General features: G+C 40.5%; 1 protein-coding gene across 5 annotated transcripts in view; it reads left to right on the top strand.

The window, feature by feature from the left end:
• The window catches only part of RBMS3 (RNA binding motif single stranded interacting protein 3), a 755,586-nt gene that overhangs the window by 688,066 nt on the left and 50,534 nt on the right, over positions 1-16,986 (top strand). For all 5 annotated transcript variants that reach the window (XM_035130054.3, XM_088653927.1, XM_035130057.3 and 2 more), the window contains one exon: positions 3,218-3,268. In XM_035130054.3, coding sequence (XP_034985945.3) covers positions 3,218-3,268 — 51 coding nt within the window. The remainder of the gene's footprint in view (positions 1-3,217; positions 3,269-16,986) is intronic.

The raw sequence follows: 16,986 nt of genomic DNA, 5'->3' as shown, positions 1-16,986 counted from the left end.
TTCCTAGATTGTATTCTGGTTTTCTGATTTGTATGCCAGTGATTCTCCTTTTCCTACATGCAAAACCAAATCAAATAGCCCTTATTAATGTGTAGCATATAAATGGCTTTGTTCATACAAATAACTGACCATCACCAGGTATGTATCAGATAAAAAAGAGTAGAAACACCACAGAATAAATAAATCAGTTGTGAGCAATAGGAGTTAAATATTGAGGAACTGATGGGAGTTAAAGGAGACAAACTGATTTTGTTCAGGTTCAGTTTATGCAGAAATTGTGATGATAGTTAGATAGATAGGTAGAGTGTATTTAATATACTCAGGTTCCCACGTTTATAGGCCAATGAAGGGTCCAATTACAGAGGCTGACAAAGCTCACACAGTTACCTACCTGGTTCGGAATACAATTTTGCCTGTTTCTAATGTTTGAAAAATTAAGAGACAAACATTATTTTTTTATTTCCCACAAAAATTTTTCTAAAGCCTGAAATGAAAACCATGAACAGTCCTTTCAGGTGCCTCAGTTGTTCTGTGAAAACTGCAACATTTGCACCCAATACCAAATAGTTTTCACTGAACAGCTGAAGCATTTGGGAGGAAGCAATCAGTCCATTTGGTAGAAAGTGGGTTTGAGGGGGGGGTAGGCTAGTTTTCTAACCAATCCATTCTGGTGAGTAGCCTGGTTGTTGCATTCAGAGCCAATTGCAATGTTCAAAGGCAGCCTCATGTACTACGAACTGCATAAGCCTGCTCTGGATGTTTTTCACATTAGAGATACTACCTTATGTTTTCTCAAGGGAATTCTGTTATTTTAGCCGCAGATGAGTCTGTTGAGATTGTGTTTTCTAAGTATATCAGAGGGACAGTGCCATGTTGATAGCTAGGAGATGAAGGATAATATTGAAGAAAATGCAAGGAAGCTAGAGGTAGAGATAGTAGGATTTCTTATAAACAAAAGTGTCAGCAGAAGAGGATGTCAATCACAGGAATAGATGAGGTGACTGAACACAAGGGAATATATCTATAGCGTAAAAGTTCTAATTTGTTTTTAGGGAAGGCGGTAGGCAAGATACAAATCTTGCCGTTTTGGTGGCTATGAAGTCTGATAATGACAAATAAAGTGAAGAAATATGGGTTATTCAAAAGAGGTTAGGGACGTTATTTTGAATTTTCTGCCTAAGGATGTTTCAGCAGTTATGGCAGTACATAAAAGCAAAATAATTTTATGTGAAATAGGTAGATAAGATAAAAAAGAGCGCAATGGGCAGAAACAGAGAAGCAACTTTTGTTTCTGAAGCATCTGAGGAATTAAAACAGATTCTGTGGAATGAGGGGAAAAGTATTTGTCAAACAGAACCGAGAGGGGGGAAATGAGTACACGACCCAGAAGGAATAGGTGTAAACTTAAAAGGTTTTTAAGTTTTTTTTCAAGAAAGGAAGAGAGAAGATATTTAAATGCCTGGTGAAATACAGATTTAACTGGATGAAAATCCACAAAGGCAAAAAGAAAGGCACAGACTGTTTCCTCTGTTAGAAGGCTTATCAAATGAATTGGCAAAGACAGAACTTGGAAAGGAAATTTCCTGTTCAAAGAAAATGTGCAGTTCCATTTCTCATCACCAAGTGGCAATGCTTCCTAGCCAAGCTTGAAATTCACTTGGTGGTATTTGCCGATTATTTCGAAACCATCACTTTTCCCGCTGCCTGAAAATTGATCGTCCCCTTATGAGAATTCATACCAACTGGTGTCAAGCTCCTGATAACCTCTAGTCCTAAATGCTGATAATCAGTAATTGAAAAAAAGAAGAGCCTTTGCGGAATGCACGCACGCACACACACACACCGCAAGTTGTGGTTATTTGTTTGTAATCAGTTATTCATATTCTATTATCACTTCTACAATGCAAAGTTGCTAGGGAAATCTGAAACATTTACTAAAAATGCCACCAAAGGAAATGTAGTCATCAGAGAAATACTCAGAGTGAACTTTGATACTTACTCAGACAACTTGAATGGGAAGGCTGCAATATCATCGAGAGCATTTCACTTGATTTCTAATTGACATGTATGACATACTTTGGTGAGTATGATCATCTCCCTTATGGAACACGATTTGCTCAAGCTCTCTAGAATCATGTCCCTCTGTTATATGTTGTGTTATAGTAAGAGCTCTGTAAATTTGTCAACAGTGAGTACAGTGCACATCTGAGTAGACAACACTGGACTTGAAAAGCAAATAGGCCTGAAATAAGGCAGTTTCCTATTTTTCAAGCTGTTCTTTAAAAAAACATTTATCCTATGACCTAAGGGCAGTGACAGTATTCATTGAGAAACTGGAATATTTTCTGAAAGGCTACTGAACTTTTAACTTCCTACCAATAAGTATTTAATTAGGTTACTTAGGACTCATGCTTCTCAACTTTTGAACTGTATTTTTAATTTAAAGAGGATTTGGTCAACATAGGATGTGCACGTTTCTTGCTCAAGAGCATCCTAATTATTCCAGAGTAAATGCTAGTCCTCATTCTCTTGAGTTGATGGATTTTCCTGGAAGCCCATTTATGTAATGTGTATGTAAACTGTTCCTTAATTGTCTAGCTCTGTAATATATTGCTTTGATTGAAGCCAATAAACTTTATCACACACACCAAAAACCTCTGTCAGTAGTACACTCCTTTGTGTGTACATCCCTTCATACAGACAGAACAGAGTTGTGAGTCAAGTAGCTTGAAGTCCATAAACCAGAGGAATATGCCCTCTCAACATCAACTTGCCCTGGCTCTGTTTTAGTTGCAATATTCAGCATTGTTCATTGGTTTTAGTAGCATCGCTTGCCCATTTATCAGGCTCTACTTTTCACAACATTTTTCTCTATGGGCTGCCACCTGCGTCAACCTTGCAACTGTGCAAGGTGGACTGTTGGGGACCAGAAGGATGATCAGAAGTGCTGTCATGCAGTTTGCAGGATGCATCTCAGCCGCACCATCAATCTTGTCTGTGCTATTAAGATTTAAAATGCAAATCTGTAGATGATATCTTGGGGGGGGGGGGGAATTACATCTATTAACTTGCAGCAATGTGGCTGCAGCATTTTCCAAAGTGCTACAGCAAGGTTCAATTTGCTATGTATTTTATTCAAAGCAAGATTATTGCTAGATTTGGGTGTGTGTGGTTTTTTTTACACCATTGTTCTAATATAGTGCTTTCTGATACACAGGTTCAGAGTACTTCATGGATGCCTCATCCGTCATACGTTATGCAACCAACAGTAAGTGAGCATACATGCACACTTTTCTTGTTTCTTCTTTTTTCTCTGGGAGTTGGTGGAACTTGATTTTCCTGATTGTGGGAGGTTTACTGCAGGTACTCAAGTTAGTTGAGAATTTACTGAAAGTAATATCAGCTGCAAAACAGCCAAGGATTAGTGGAATAGTTATTAGGCAGATCCGAGTTGATAGATTCTGTGCATCTTTGTTGTGTGTGATGCTAACATGCATTGTAGATAAAAATGATATGCACAATCAAGGGCAATATGGTTCAGTTTTCAGCTGCGTAGGAACTCTTGAGTATTAAAGTTTCCCAGGCTGAGGTTTTATCTGACTTTTAGAAGACATCTGAAGACAGCACTGTTTAGGGAAGTTTTTAATGGTTGATGTTTTATTGTGTTTTTAATATTCTGTTGGAAGCTGCCCAGAGTGGCTGGAGAAACCCAGCTAGATGGGTGAGGTATGTATAAATAATAAATGATGATGATGATGGCTTGTGGGAGGGGCCATAGCTCAGTGGTAGAGCACGTGCTATGCATACATTCCTGTGTGGAATCCTTGGCATCTTCAGTTAAAATGATCAGGTAGCAGTAGATAGGAAAAACCTATGCTCTGAGACCCTGGAAAGCTGTTTGTCACAGTGGGTTAGAAGGACCAATTATATAACTAAATGCAAGGTCAGTTTATGTGTTACGGGGTAGCTTGGCCTTCTGCATAATCCTGCTAAATAGTTATGAGAAATTTAGTGTGTTTCATGTGTAGATGTGCAGTAAATCCTTAATGACATTAAGTTGACATTTTGATAACAGGTTCCTGTACTATTGGTTGCAGAATTTTGGGCTAAACTGGAAGTTTAAGCAGGATAGGGTCCAGAAAATAATTGGGACAATGCTGTTTGAGGTTTTGTGTAACGATTTCCTGGGTTGGACTGTTGACCCATAAATCTGCTTATTCTGCTAGCGAGTTGACCCTGTCTGCTTATTCTGCTAGCAAGGGGATCAGGGCAAGTCCCTAAGTGGGTTCCAGGTGTCAGGTGTGCTGAAGACATCCCTTAGGGGAGCTCCCTGCATTTAGTATGATTTGCATGGAAATATTACATTAGTAGGTATGCTGCTTGGGAGGGTTCTGTGCTCATTAATGATGGTAAGGGAATTGCAAACTAAAGTACACTTTGTGTAGTCTATGAATCATTACATTGGGGAGACCAAAGGAATTGCACTCCTGTGTATTCTCAGTTGCCAGGGATGAGCACATCTGCTGCTACTCCTGTTACATTCTTTAAAAAAATAAAAAGGGTCTTTATTGTTGAGAGGAAGGAGCCGTACTGAATTGCTGAAATATTCAAACGGATACAAGCAGTGAATCAGAGATGGCATTTAGAACTACTGTGATTTGTTTGGATGATCCCTGTTTTGATGAGTGCTCTCTATTAAAAAAAATACAGCTTATCCGATATGGTGAAAATTCCAAACTTTAGTATTGCGACAGCTTCACTGAAAAAGAAATAAGTATGTAACTTCCACTTGTCTTGCAAGATAATGGGGAAGACTTCTTGTGAGATGGCTTGAGATTTAGCCGGGTCCAAAGACGCTTCCTCCTTTCTAGATCGAGCCCACTGAGTATTTGCAAATCTGCACAACTGGTCTGCAATATATGGTACAAAATGGTATTTTCTTACATAACCCCGAAGATCACTTTTGTAAGTGAAATTTGGGCCACAATTCGGGCTTTGTTCCTGGTGTGCTTCGATGACCTGACCACAGGACACTTGATAAACAGTGGCTTATGAAAAGGCAATCAGCCACCAGCTTTCGTCTGGTAAATAATTTTGCCTTGCTCCTCTTGACACTGAGCCCTTGATTGTTTCCCATTTTGGATTTCAACAGTTTATCAGAAGCGGCTCAGTTTGAAAGTATTAAGTATGCAGGGTCATACACTTAATCCACCGGACAATTTTTGTCTACTTGATTTGGAGATATGGGAGACTGGTAGAAATGTGCAAGGTGATGCTTTGGTTTATTTATTTTTTAATTGTTTTCTGGGAGCATCATTTCACTTCTCAACATAAGCATGACTCTCTCTCTCTCTCTCTCTCTCTATATATATATCTGCTAACATAATACGTTTTGGTAGTGAGTTTTGCTATGCATGAAATCATGGGAATGGCTTTCAGTGGCTTGGAGTAAATATGCGTAGAATAGATATAACATACTCACCTACATGCAATGTTACTCTAATCCTGATTCGTAGCACTCTGGCTCATCTGCCACTGCCACCCCCCCCCCCCAAGTGCTATTTTTAAGGCCCCTCTCTCGCACAGGCTGCAGTCATTTCAATTGTGTTGAAATCTGCAACATAAATTCGAGCCTCTACAATTTACATGGAAGAGCCGCTTCTATTCTTAAGCTGGAGGAGAGGATGTCAACCCCTTTAAACCTCATATTTTCCCCACTTACATTGATAATTCCTTGCTTGGTTACAGGCAGAAAATAAAATACATTCTGTAATATTTCTTAACGCTCTAGAATTGTGACTCTTACATACACAGCAGTGAATCAGGTTTCGGAAGCTAGGATATTTCTTTTGAGCCTGAATCGCCTGCATTCCTGCAAAAAATACAATAAAAAATGCTTAGGATTTTAGTATTGAAATCCAAGCATTTCTTCATCCCTCTCACAGAATAAAGCTTACTGTCATGCTGATATGATTCTGCATAGTGGCACACACTACACTCCTGACCATGTTTACTCAAAAGTATACTGTATTGAATTGAGTAGGGCTTACTCCTAGGTAGGGCTGGAAAAGACCGCTGCTTGAAACCCTGGAGGGCTACTGCCTGTTAATGCAGACAGTACAGAGCTAAACGACCAATAGTCTGATCTGTTCTATGTTGACCTCCTCCCTTATAGTTAAGATGCCACATGATTCTCTCAATGTAACGTTAGAAAATTATGAGCATGCCACATTATTCATCAAATTCACCCCTCTCAGAGGCTGCCAGCTTCTCTATAGGATTTTTTTTAATTGGGGGGGGGGTGCATGATGTTGTGAGGATCCAGGGGGTGGAGCCAAATGCCCTCTGAAATTTGAGGGGGACCAGACCCCTCCAAAAATACATTCAGGGGGCTGGAACTGCCTCGGCCCCTAGGAGTCAGCGCCTATGATCCCTCCTGTTCAGAATGTATGGATTCCATTTCTTTTTGCATTTCGGGATGTCATTGAATGTTTTCACGAGATTCATCCTTTATGGATTCCTAACTTTGAAACCAACCAGGGTTTTCCCTAAACTAACCAATGACTTCTGAAACCTATACATAAATTTACCCAGCAGTTACCCAAAAGGTAACCTTGAAGCCTATGCTGCAGATAGATAGATAGATAGATAGATAGATAGATAGATAGATAGATAGATAGAGACAGATAGTGTATATTCAGCCATTTCCATTGACATGTTGTTCTTTTAATTTACTATCAGCTATTTTGCTTTATTGGAAAGCCTCCAGATTGCAACAGATAATTTTAATCCTTTGGATGCAATAGCCTCAAATAATTTAAGCTCCTTGTGTGTCATCACAGAACTATCTCATTACTATAGTTACTTTACGTAAATCGTAAGTTAAATGATGAGTCCATTTGCATCTGAATAGAAAAGATGAAGGAAACTAAAGCATAAATTTCATAGACAGGTACGTTTGGTATCCAAAATGAAACATATTAGGTTCACCTACGCAAGAAAATAAACATAAAACATGAAAATAAAATGGACAACTAATCTCTCAAAATTCTTTGCATTTTAATTCTTTGAAAATGAGCTTGCTAAAACATATATGGCTGAAATAACTTAGCCGGTACCTAAACTCAGCAGAGCAATCTTCCAGTATTTCTTGAGGGAGAAAATCAAGGGCTGCCACATCAATAACCCTGATAATCAAGATAGTAATTGGCAATGTCTCTCTGGGACTAGTATGTCAGATTGAGGTCACTTCAGCCTTCCTCATGCTCTAATTTGTGGAGGATCGTCTAACAGTTAGATGAGAATTCACCTACATTTCAGATTGGAAAATGCCCAGAATGTGCAGTACATAATTTATCCCTCCCTTTGGGAAGATGAAGAATGCCACCCAAACTGGTAGAACAAGCTGGAACAGACTTTCAGCTGAGGGCTGAAATAAATGCACAGACATGTACAGCTGGGTTGAATAAGGACCACATTATTGAACATTAAACCAAACCTGCTTCAGGATACCGTAGGTGCAGGAACTGAGTACAGTTGTACCTTGGTTGTTGAACGCCTGGCGTCCTTCAGTTAGAACAGGCATCCCCAAACTGCGGCCCTCCAGATGTTTTGTCCTACAACTCCCATGTTCCCTAGCTAACAGGACCAGTGGTTGGGGAAGATGGGAATTGTAGTCCAAAACATCTGGAGGGTCAAAGTTTGGGGATGCCTGAGTTGGAAGGATTAATCGGGAGCTGCTGCTGGTCAGAACAGAAAATACAGGGCTAGAAGGTAGAAAGTACTTCCTGTATTCTTCTATGCTATATACCGTGTTTCCCCTTTTTTAAGACACCGTCTTATTACTTTTTTTTCTCAAAAAACCACAGGGTGGCTTATTTTTGGTGGGATGTCTTACTGGTATTTTTATTATGAGTCTGAGGTAAGGGAGGTGTGCGTCCCTGGCCCAGCCCTCTCTCCCCAGCCCTGGGATGTTCGCAAAGGGCTGCTCTCTCTCTCCTCTGATGTGGGGACTCACTTAATAGCAATCTGCTACACTGGAGCTTCTTAAATCTAAACCAGTATAATGGAATCTATCTGTGTGATACAGTCCTAGCAGTAGCCTATAGTAAAGCAAATAAGGATCTCTACTAGCCAGCTGCCCAAGACTTAAGTTCCAACAATGTAACACTTTGTAGTGCTAAAATAAAAAAATTCCTTCAGTAGCACCTTAAAGACCAACTAAGTTTTATTTTGGTATGAGTCTTTAAGGTGCTACTGAAGGAATTTTTTTATTTTACTTCGACCCAGACCAACACGGCTACCTACCTGTAACCAGAACTTTGTAGTGCTATCACTGATAGCAAAGAAGCTACCTGCTGAGAACAAAGAAGCCAGCTAAACAGCAATTAAGATTGCTGACTTGGTAAATGGTAGCAATTAAGAAGCAATTGAGCTAGCAAGGTAAAATTTTGTGGGTAAAGGAAGCTAGGACCGGCAGTTTAACTTTTGTGCTCACAAACAGCAAGAAGGAAAAAGTCCTTAATTTTTTTAAAAAAGTCCCCAAGGCAAGGACTGCGATCCAGACTACTTACAAATCCTTAAAGGGGCAGCTCCACAGACAAGCAAGCATAAGGTAGAAAGGAAGGCTGCAAGGAGACAACAATCAGACACAGGAGACTGCCGTCAAGAGGAAATCAACAGGCAACTCATGGGTGGACGCATAGAATGGAAGGGAAAGGTGGAGGGAAGCGAGAGGTGGGTTCTGTGTGTGTGAGAGAGAGAGAGACAGAGAGACAGAGAGACAGAGAGACAGAGGACACAGACGCGCACACGGAGATCTCTCCCTTAAAGGGAAAACAGCCTTTGCATTCAATCGCCCCTCTCCCGTCAAGAGGAAATCAACAGGCAACTCAGGGGTGGGCGCATAGAATGGAAGGGAAAGGTGGGGGGAAGCGAGAGGTGGGTGCTCTCTCTCTCTCTCTCTCTCTCTCTCTCTCTCTCTGTGTGTGTGTGTGTGTGTGAGAGAGAGAGAGAGAGAGAGACGCAGGGGGCGGGGGGAGAGAGAGAGACAGACGCGCTCACGGAGGTCACGAGGCTTCGGCAGCCAGCAGCTACGGCTCTTCAGTGCATTTTTACAAGCTTTTAAAGGAAATACGTGTCTGTGGAGCGACAGCAAAATGGAGATATTTTTAAGGGGGGGTTGGCTGGCGGGAGGGGGGTTATTGCTACTGGGTGAAGGGTCTATCAGTATGTCTTATTTTCGGGGTATGGCTTGTATCGCGCAATTGCTTAGAAATCCTGCTATGGCTTATATAATGACTACGTCTTAAAAAAGGGGAAACACGGTATATCTCAGTCTTTGAGAATTGTGAACCTCGTTAGTCTTGTTAAGCCTTCACACATGAATCTTTGAAAGAGTCCGCACCCTGAGGAAACCATTCCTGTGAAACGGGCAAGAAGCTGGCCACCCGTCGGGAAGAGATAAGAACGCATCTTACATCATAGCACTTTATTGTCGGACTTTATTGCACTTTATACTGGACTTTTAAGACTTTGAGTATGAGACTTTACACACATTTTTGAATCTCCTTATGTGAAGGTTGTTTATACATTTAAATATTTGCACCTCACGGTGGTTTACCCTCTCATTATAAATCATACGACATAAGACGGTGGTGGGTCTTGCACAGTGTAGTGGTGTTGCAAAAGCCACTCCTAGTGACTGGTTGGCCAGGAACAGGGAGGCATCATTTTGCAGTACCTAGCCATGCCCTATGGCAACTGGTTAGAGCAGTATTAGTGTTGGTTGCCTAAAGACTGCTGAAACTAGGGAATATCCAGGCATATTTATGAATTTTCTTTGTTTGGGCTAGGTTCAAATGTGGCTTCAAAGCAAGACTTATGTTCTTAGTTGCACCGTTCCAACGGTGTGCAATTGGTATGCAAGTATGGATGATCCAAAAATGGATTGTTTTCTATTTAAAAAACACTCTTTGAAATAGCAGCAGTAATATCGCAGTCAGACATAGTGAGTTTTATTGTGTAACATCAATTTCATTAAGAATATATGAGAGTATAATGAAGGGGGGGAGGATTGACTATATTTTTTGAACATTCAGAATGCATAATTTCTTTTTGTTTCTTTTAAATGAGGAAGTTAATAAGGCAATATCTGTACCTTCACAGACAAATTTAGACCTGTGATGGAGTAATCCCAACTGACTTTAAGGCATGTTCATTACCATTAGATGCTTCATCTGGTCACTTAAAAACAAAAACAAAGGACAACTGACTCCATCATAGACTTAGAATATTGTTTTTCTCTACTAATAAATTTTAATGTGGCTGCACCGCTATTAACAGGGTATGGATTCACTAGAGAACAATTCAAATTGATTTTGTTTCTAGCTCAGAAATATATTAAAGTGGCTTCCCGGTATAGAAAAGTCCTCGCGTGGTGAAGTGAACTTGTATCATGTCTTAACGCATCTTGTAATGGGAATCAGTAGCTTTTAGTGAGAAGTGGTGATTGATTGAACCGTCTTGCGGACATCGAATTAGCCAGGTTCTCTTAGCTCCATCATAATGATGCAGTCCCTGAGCTTTTCAATACGAAATGGCTCATTTTTGTGTCAAAGGCACCACCACTAGGAGATCGGTATTATCTTCCTCCGGCATCAGCCGCATTCCTTTCCAAAAACGCTTCCTGCTTGAAGTAACATTACTCCCACGCTGGAAATTTCTTTGAAGGATGTGAATGTTCTCAATTCTTCCCCCTCTCTTGCTCTCTCTCTCTCTCCTCTGGACTTGGTTGTGGTCACTGAGTTCCTATGAGATCAGAAGAATGGAATGAAAGTGTCCGCAAATGACACTTGAGCTATTTTCACAGCTGGATGCACACCAGCCAGTGTGGGCGATCCCTTACAGATGAATTAGCTCGTTCAAGTATGTGATACAAAACATCTGCTACAAACAGGACCAGAGAGAGAGAGAGCGCCTTTGAAGGCATCAGTTGAATGGGAGCTGCTTCTAACAATACTGAGCGAAATGTTCAGTAGTGAGGCAGCATTTCTATTCTTCTTTGTCGTTTAGTCGTGCCCGACTCTTCGTGACCCCCATGGACCAGAGCACGCCAGGCACTCCTGCCTTCCATTGCCTCCTGCAGTTTGGTCAAACTCATGTTAGTAGCTTCAAGAACACTGTCCAACCATCTTGTCCTCTGTCGTCCCCTTCTCCTTGTGCCCTCAGTCTTTCCCACCATCAGGGTCTTTTCCAGGGAGTCTTCTCTTCTCGTGAGGTGGCCAAAGTATTGGAGCCTTAGCTTCAGGATCTGTCCTTCCAGTGAGCACTCAGGGCTGATTTCTTTAAGAATGGATAGGTTTGATCTTCTAGCAGTCCATGGGCCTCTCAAGAGTCTCCTCCAACACCATAATTCAAAAGCATCAATTCTTCGGCGATCAGCCTTCTTTATGGTCCAGCTCTCACTTCCATACATCACTACTGGGAAAACCATAGCTTTAACTATACGGACCTTTGTAGGCAAGGTGATGTCTGTGCTTTTTAAGATGCTGTCTAGGTTTGCCATCACTTTTCTCCCAAGAAGCAGGCCTCTTTTAATTTCGTGACTGCTGTCACCATCTGCAGTGATCAAGGAGCCCAAGAAAGTAAAATCCCTCACTGCCTCCATTTCTTCCCCTTCTATTTGCCAGGAGGTGATGGGACCAGTGGCCATCCATGATCTTGGTTTTTTTGATGTTGAGCTTCAGACCATATTTTGCGCTCTCCTCTTTCACCCTCATTAAGAGGTTCTTGAATTCCTGCTCACTTACACAACCAGAAGTTATATGTTTGAAATATTTCTTGCTTAATCAAGTGAAAGAACCAAAGTTAGCTATACATAGTCACAATTTGATTCTTGGCAGTTTCCAGCAAGAGCAAATTCCAGCTTCTCGGAATAGTCTTGTGAGTCTTGGGCACCTTTAATACAGCAGCCAAGCCCCAGATGAATAGCTTTAAAAGCCAAACAAGTTGACTTGTACAATAACTGTTATTCTAACTCTTTCTTGCTAGCGTTGCTTTAATACCAGTTTTTTTCCTCCACCACCCCCAACAAAGTGCAGTAGAAATTCATTTATGTCCATGCGACTCAGTGGCTGAAAATGCCCTGAAAATGTGTTCATTTGCAGCACGAACTGTTCAATACTGAGCCAAATCTAGAGATTTTCCTTCATCTTAAATAACCATATATAAATCATAGGCATTCCCACAGTATTGGGGCTGTTGCATTTAGAAGCGTGTTCTTTTTCTTCTGCTATTTTCGGATAATAATAAAAAAATGTCAATAGTATGTGTCTCAGGACCATACAAACATGCTAAACACAAAAAGGAGGAGAAAGTGCCTAAAGCAGATCAATCAGAGGTAGATGCACGTTAGTTATTACAGATCGATCAATCACAGGCTTTTGACAGTTTATACACAGCACAATATGCTTTACAATATGTAGTCTGTGCAAGCTAAGCTATGGTGAAGGTTAATAACTGAGATATATTTTTAGGGATTTTTGAAAAAAACCCACAAATTCAAAGGAAACTAATGTAAAGCATACAATGTATAGTAGAATGCAGTGATTACTTTATGTGAATAAAATTAACCTACAGGTGGCTGAAATCTATTTTTATAATAAATGTTGTCATGATTCCAGCAGCGGTTTTAGATTAAAATGTAGCTGTACATTTTGCCGCTATAAATACAAAATAGACTAGTTATTAATTTATTCCTATGTTACCTTACAACACATAGAAATTAACATTTAACATTTTGTATCTTCTAATTCTATTCAATATGCCAGTTATTCGGGTAAAAACAAAGGGACCCCCCCACACATACACACCTATTGCACACTCTGGCCAAAGGAAGTAATGAATGAAAACATTTTCAGACTTTGCCTAAACAATAGCAAGGTTGGGAGCTGGCTGTGTCTCTTGGAAGAAGGCATTCCACAACTGTGGGCCGTAATGGGGGCAGAAGAAGTCCTATCTCTGATTCTCTCCAGCCTGTTTGTTAAAAACAAACAAACACCAACAAAAATTTCTTTATAGACGGCGGAGGGTTTTAAGGTCCTATTAGATTCAGCAGGACTTACTCTCAGGTAAGTGCAGTTAGGGCTGCAGACTTTGTGACCCAGGTTTTGGGTCCTTTTTAGGTTCAGGATGTCACTGCTTTACAAACCCACCCACCCCCAATATTTGAAAACGTCACCTTTGTACTTAAACACAAGTGTCTTTATCAATTTATTTAAAGAACAACAAACTGGTGATTGCTTTAACGATATGTGGTGATATGAATGAGTCTTGCTTTGGAATTGAGGACTATTCTCCTGCCTTTTCATTTTATTTTGTTCTAAGGGCTTGTTAGAGATAATGTGTAAGCATGGTGTCAGCTCCCAAAAAAAGGGTTAACAACTCTGGGGAACCTTTCCTAAAAATGGTCAACAACTTTGGGGTCCCCCACCTAAAAAAAGGTTGAGAACCCTGGGAATTTTTTTGGGGGGGGGTGCCGGAGGGATATTCGCACCACGGCACCGGATATGCTTAAGACGGCCCTGGTGATGCTGGCTGCCAGCCAGGGTGGATTTGATTTAAATCACGATTTAAATCATGATTTAAATCACAAGTCAATAAGACTTGATTTGAATGACTAGTCAGTAAGACTTGATTTAAATCTTTTTTCAGAAAGACTCATTCTTGCTGGTATAATCTTAATATTTACAACCAGATGAAGGTTTTATTTTCAGAATAATAAATTTTCAGAGTAGTTTTTACAGTTACATCAAAAATTACTGATGTGGTTATACTATTAGAAATACATAGATAATTATGAAATTATTGTGAGGTTTAATAAGTTAACTGTTTATTTTTGGGCAACTTTTCTGCTGTACAGTACTTTATTGGAAGGAGAAAAATAATCACTTCCTTAATAACAATTTATCTAACTAAAACAATAACATTATAGCATATGTTTCCATGTTCGTTAACTGATGTGGTTAAACTATTTCTTTTATTAAAAAACAGACTGAGTTTTAGCACACATGAAAAACTTAAAACAAATCCTTATTTCCTGATGAATAGCCTTTGGACTATAATGTAACTTAAATAGAAAACTATCTTTAGAAAGATTCTTTTCCTCCAGAAGCATTTTATTTTAAAAATCTGATTTAAATTTCTAAAAATCTGATTTAAATTTTAAAAAACCGATTTTTTTTAAAAAAAATAATCATTGATTTTTATCCACCCTGCTCCCAGCATGTTTACTGCCATCTCCTTGCACCAGAAAGTGGGACGTCGCCTTCTCCCTCTTGTGGTGCAGCCCTCAGTGATTTCAGCTAGTCGCCTTACCAGCTGCCATATCTCTTTAGTAGAGTAGCTGCCACCACAGGTGTGTATTAAGTTTTTTAGCAGCGTTCCTAAATACCATACGAGGAACTGTGGAATGAAACCACAAATGCACCTACAGTATGAATACATGATAATGTGACAGGCGGATTGAGCTTTTCAAAATAGCGCTTGCACTCAAATACCACTATTCTGAGTGCATTAGCAGACACCTGTATTTTCCGACCATCTCTCTTAACAGAAAAATAGCTCCTATTTACTTAAATATATATATTGAAAACCTACAGTCCTTTAAGGCAGGGTGTGTGGAGATCTTGAGAGGTGTTGGTTTTCTTTATCAAACTCTTTATTTAAAATAAAGGGGATGCAAGGAGGATAATTCTAGTTCTGTTTCAAGTGCCAGGAAGATAAAACACGACGCAGCTAAAATATTCAGTCATTGGTGACACTCTGCTTTCCCACAGAATTGTTTCCAATGAGCATTAATTTGAATATCTGAGGTCAGAGGCTCCATGAAAATCTCAAAGAAGATTGCTGCACCAGACAGCCTCACTCTTCATATGTCAGAATCTGCAAAGGAAGAGACATTTCCTGCATTTTTTGGAACATTGGCAGTCCACAGGCAAACCACTTTTGAAATTGAGGAAGCTTTCACAATCTGATTGTGATTATGGCAGTAGAGTCCTCATGCAAACACTTCTGATGTGCTGTTAGAGTACAGTGGTACCTCGGTTTATGAACACAATTGGTTCTGGAAGTCTGTTCATAAACTGAAGCGTTCATAAACTGAAGCGAACTTTCCCATTGAAAGTAATGGAAAGTGGATTAATCCGTTCCAGACAGTCCGCGGAGTACTTAAACTGAAGCGTTCATAAACTGAAGCAAACTTTCCCATTGAAAGTAATGGAAAGTGGATTAATCTGTTCCAGACGGGTCCGCGGAGTACTTAAACTGAAATGTTCATAAACTGAAGCATGGGTGTAATTGGTTCCAGAAGTCTGTTCAGAAACTGAAGCGTTCATAAACTGAAGCGAACTTTCCCATTGAAAGTAATGGAAAATGAATTAATCCGTTCCAGATGGGTCCGCGGCGTTCATAAACCGAAAATTCATAAACCGAGGTGTTCATAAACCGAGGTTCCACTGTAGATCTTTGGCTCCTAGTCTATATACTCATGTTAATATGTTACCTGTGAAAGTATGGTAACATTGTACCTTAATATAGGCATATATTATTATTTGTCCTATATGAATCATTTAGCATATGCAATCTTCTTTTCAGTTACAACATTAATGAATATAGAAGGTCAGGGCCGTTTTAAGCATATCTGGCGCCGTAGTGCAAAGATCCCTCTGGCGCCGCCACCCCCCCCCCAGTTTCCCAGAGTTGCCGACCTTTTCCCAAGCCTCTGAGGGGATCGCTCTCCTCCTGCGGAGGCTTGGGAGGCAAGCTGGACATCTGCCAGCCATATAGTTGGCGGGGCACAGCTGGCGGGCATGCAGGGGAAGGGGAGGCCATCGGCAAAGCCACACAGCTCCCCCACTCTCTGGGGCACCCCTGAGAGGCCGGCGTCCTGGCTCAATGCACCACTAAGCCCTATGGGAAACATGGCTCTGTAGAAGGTGCTACATGGTCTCCTTCAGACCTCTTAATTAGGGTTAGTAATTGATTGATTGATTGATTGATTGATTGATTCTTTAGGGCCGGGCCGGGCCGGGCAGCCCAACTTTTCATATGAAGTGGGCTGCAATAGTACTTGACGTGCGGGATGCACATGGTTTTGTTGCGCGGGAGGAGTGAGTGAGACTGAAATTTGATGCCCCCTTCGCAGCCCTCATGATGCCTTTGCTTCAAATAATCCTTCAAACTTTTGAAAATGTTGGTACTTTATTTTTTGATCTAGGTCAAAATAACATCAACATAATCTGTCCTGTGAACAGCTGCAGCTGGATAGGAGGAGGGGTATCTGATTTTTTTTCGAGGGGGTCAAATTAAGCAGGGAAAGACTTTCATTTGATGTATTCAATTAGCTGTGCAAGTTAAAGCAACAATGGCTAACTGTTTTGCATATGGATCTATTGCTTTCTTAAATTTACATTCCTTTGAAATTAGGGGATGAAGCTTATACAGTCAGCAGCACAGCAGGTGAGCTCTGCAGGGACCACTGCTCAGCAGTTAAGCAGTCTTTTACATAAACAAACATCATACAGGGTATGATGTCTTGGGCTACAGGGTGGGCAATTTCAAAAGTCTGCACACCATTGTTCAGGGTTCTCCTCCCTTCTGCGTATGGTGAGTGGGGACCCTGTTGCAACAGTTTAATAAAGATAAGGCTTACTAGCTGCTCTGCTTCTCAATATACTCTGGTTGGCCCCTGTTATTTTCTACCGATAGGGAACTTACTTAAGGACCTTATACGGGTTCTTGGATTCCCCATAAGGGAAAATGAGCAGATTTTTCTTATAACAATGTGAAGGCTCCACAGAGAGTGTTGGAATGCCATTCATTTCCATTGCCTGTGACTTCCCTGCTTTCCTAAGAGATACTTTGGCAGCTAGAAAGCTCGTCATCCATCACACCCTCATTTGCTTAGTGAAGCTGCAATGCGGTTGG

The sequence above is a fragment of the Zootoca vivipara genome, chromosome 11 (genome assembly GCF_965207765.1).
Source record: "Zootoca vivipara chromosome 11, rZooViv2.hap1.1, whole genome shotgun sequence".
NCBI lineage: Eukaryota > Metazoa > Chordata > Lepidosauria > Squamata > Lacertidae > Zootoca > Zootoca vivipara.
Note: the sequence above shows the minus strand (reverse complement) of the source record. Positions and strands in the feature narration are given on the sequence as shown.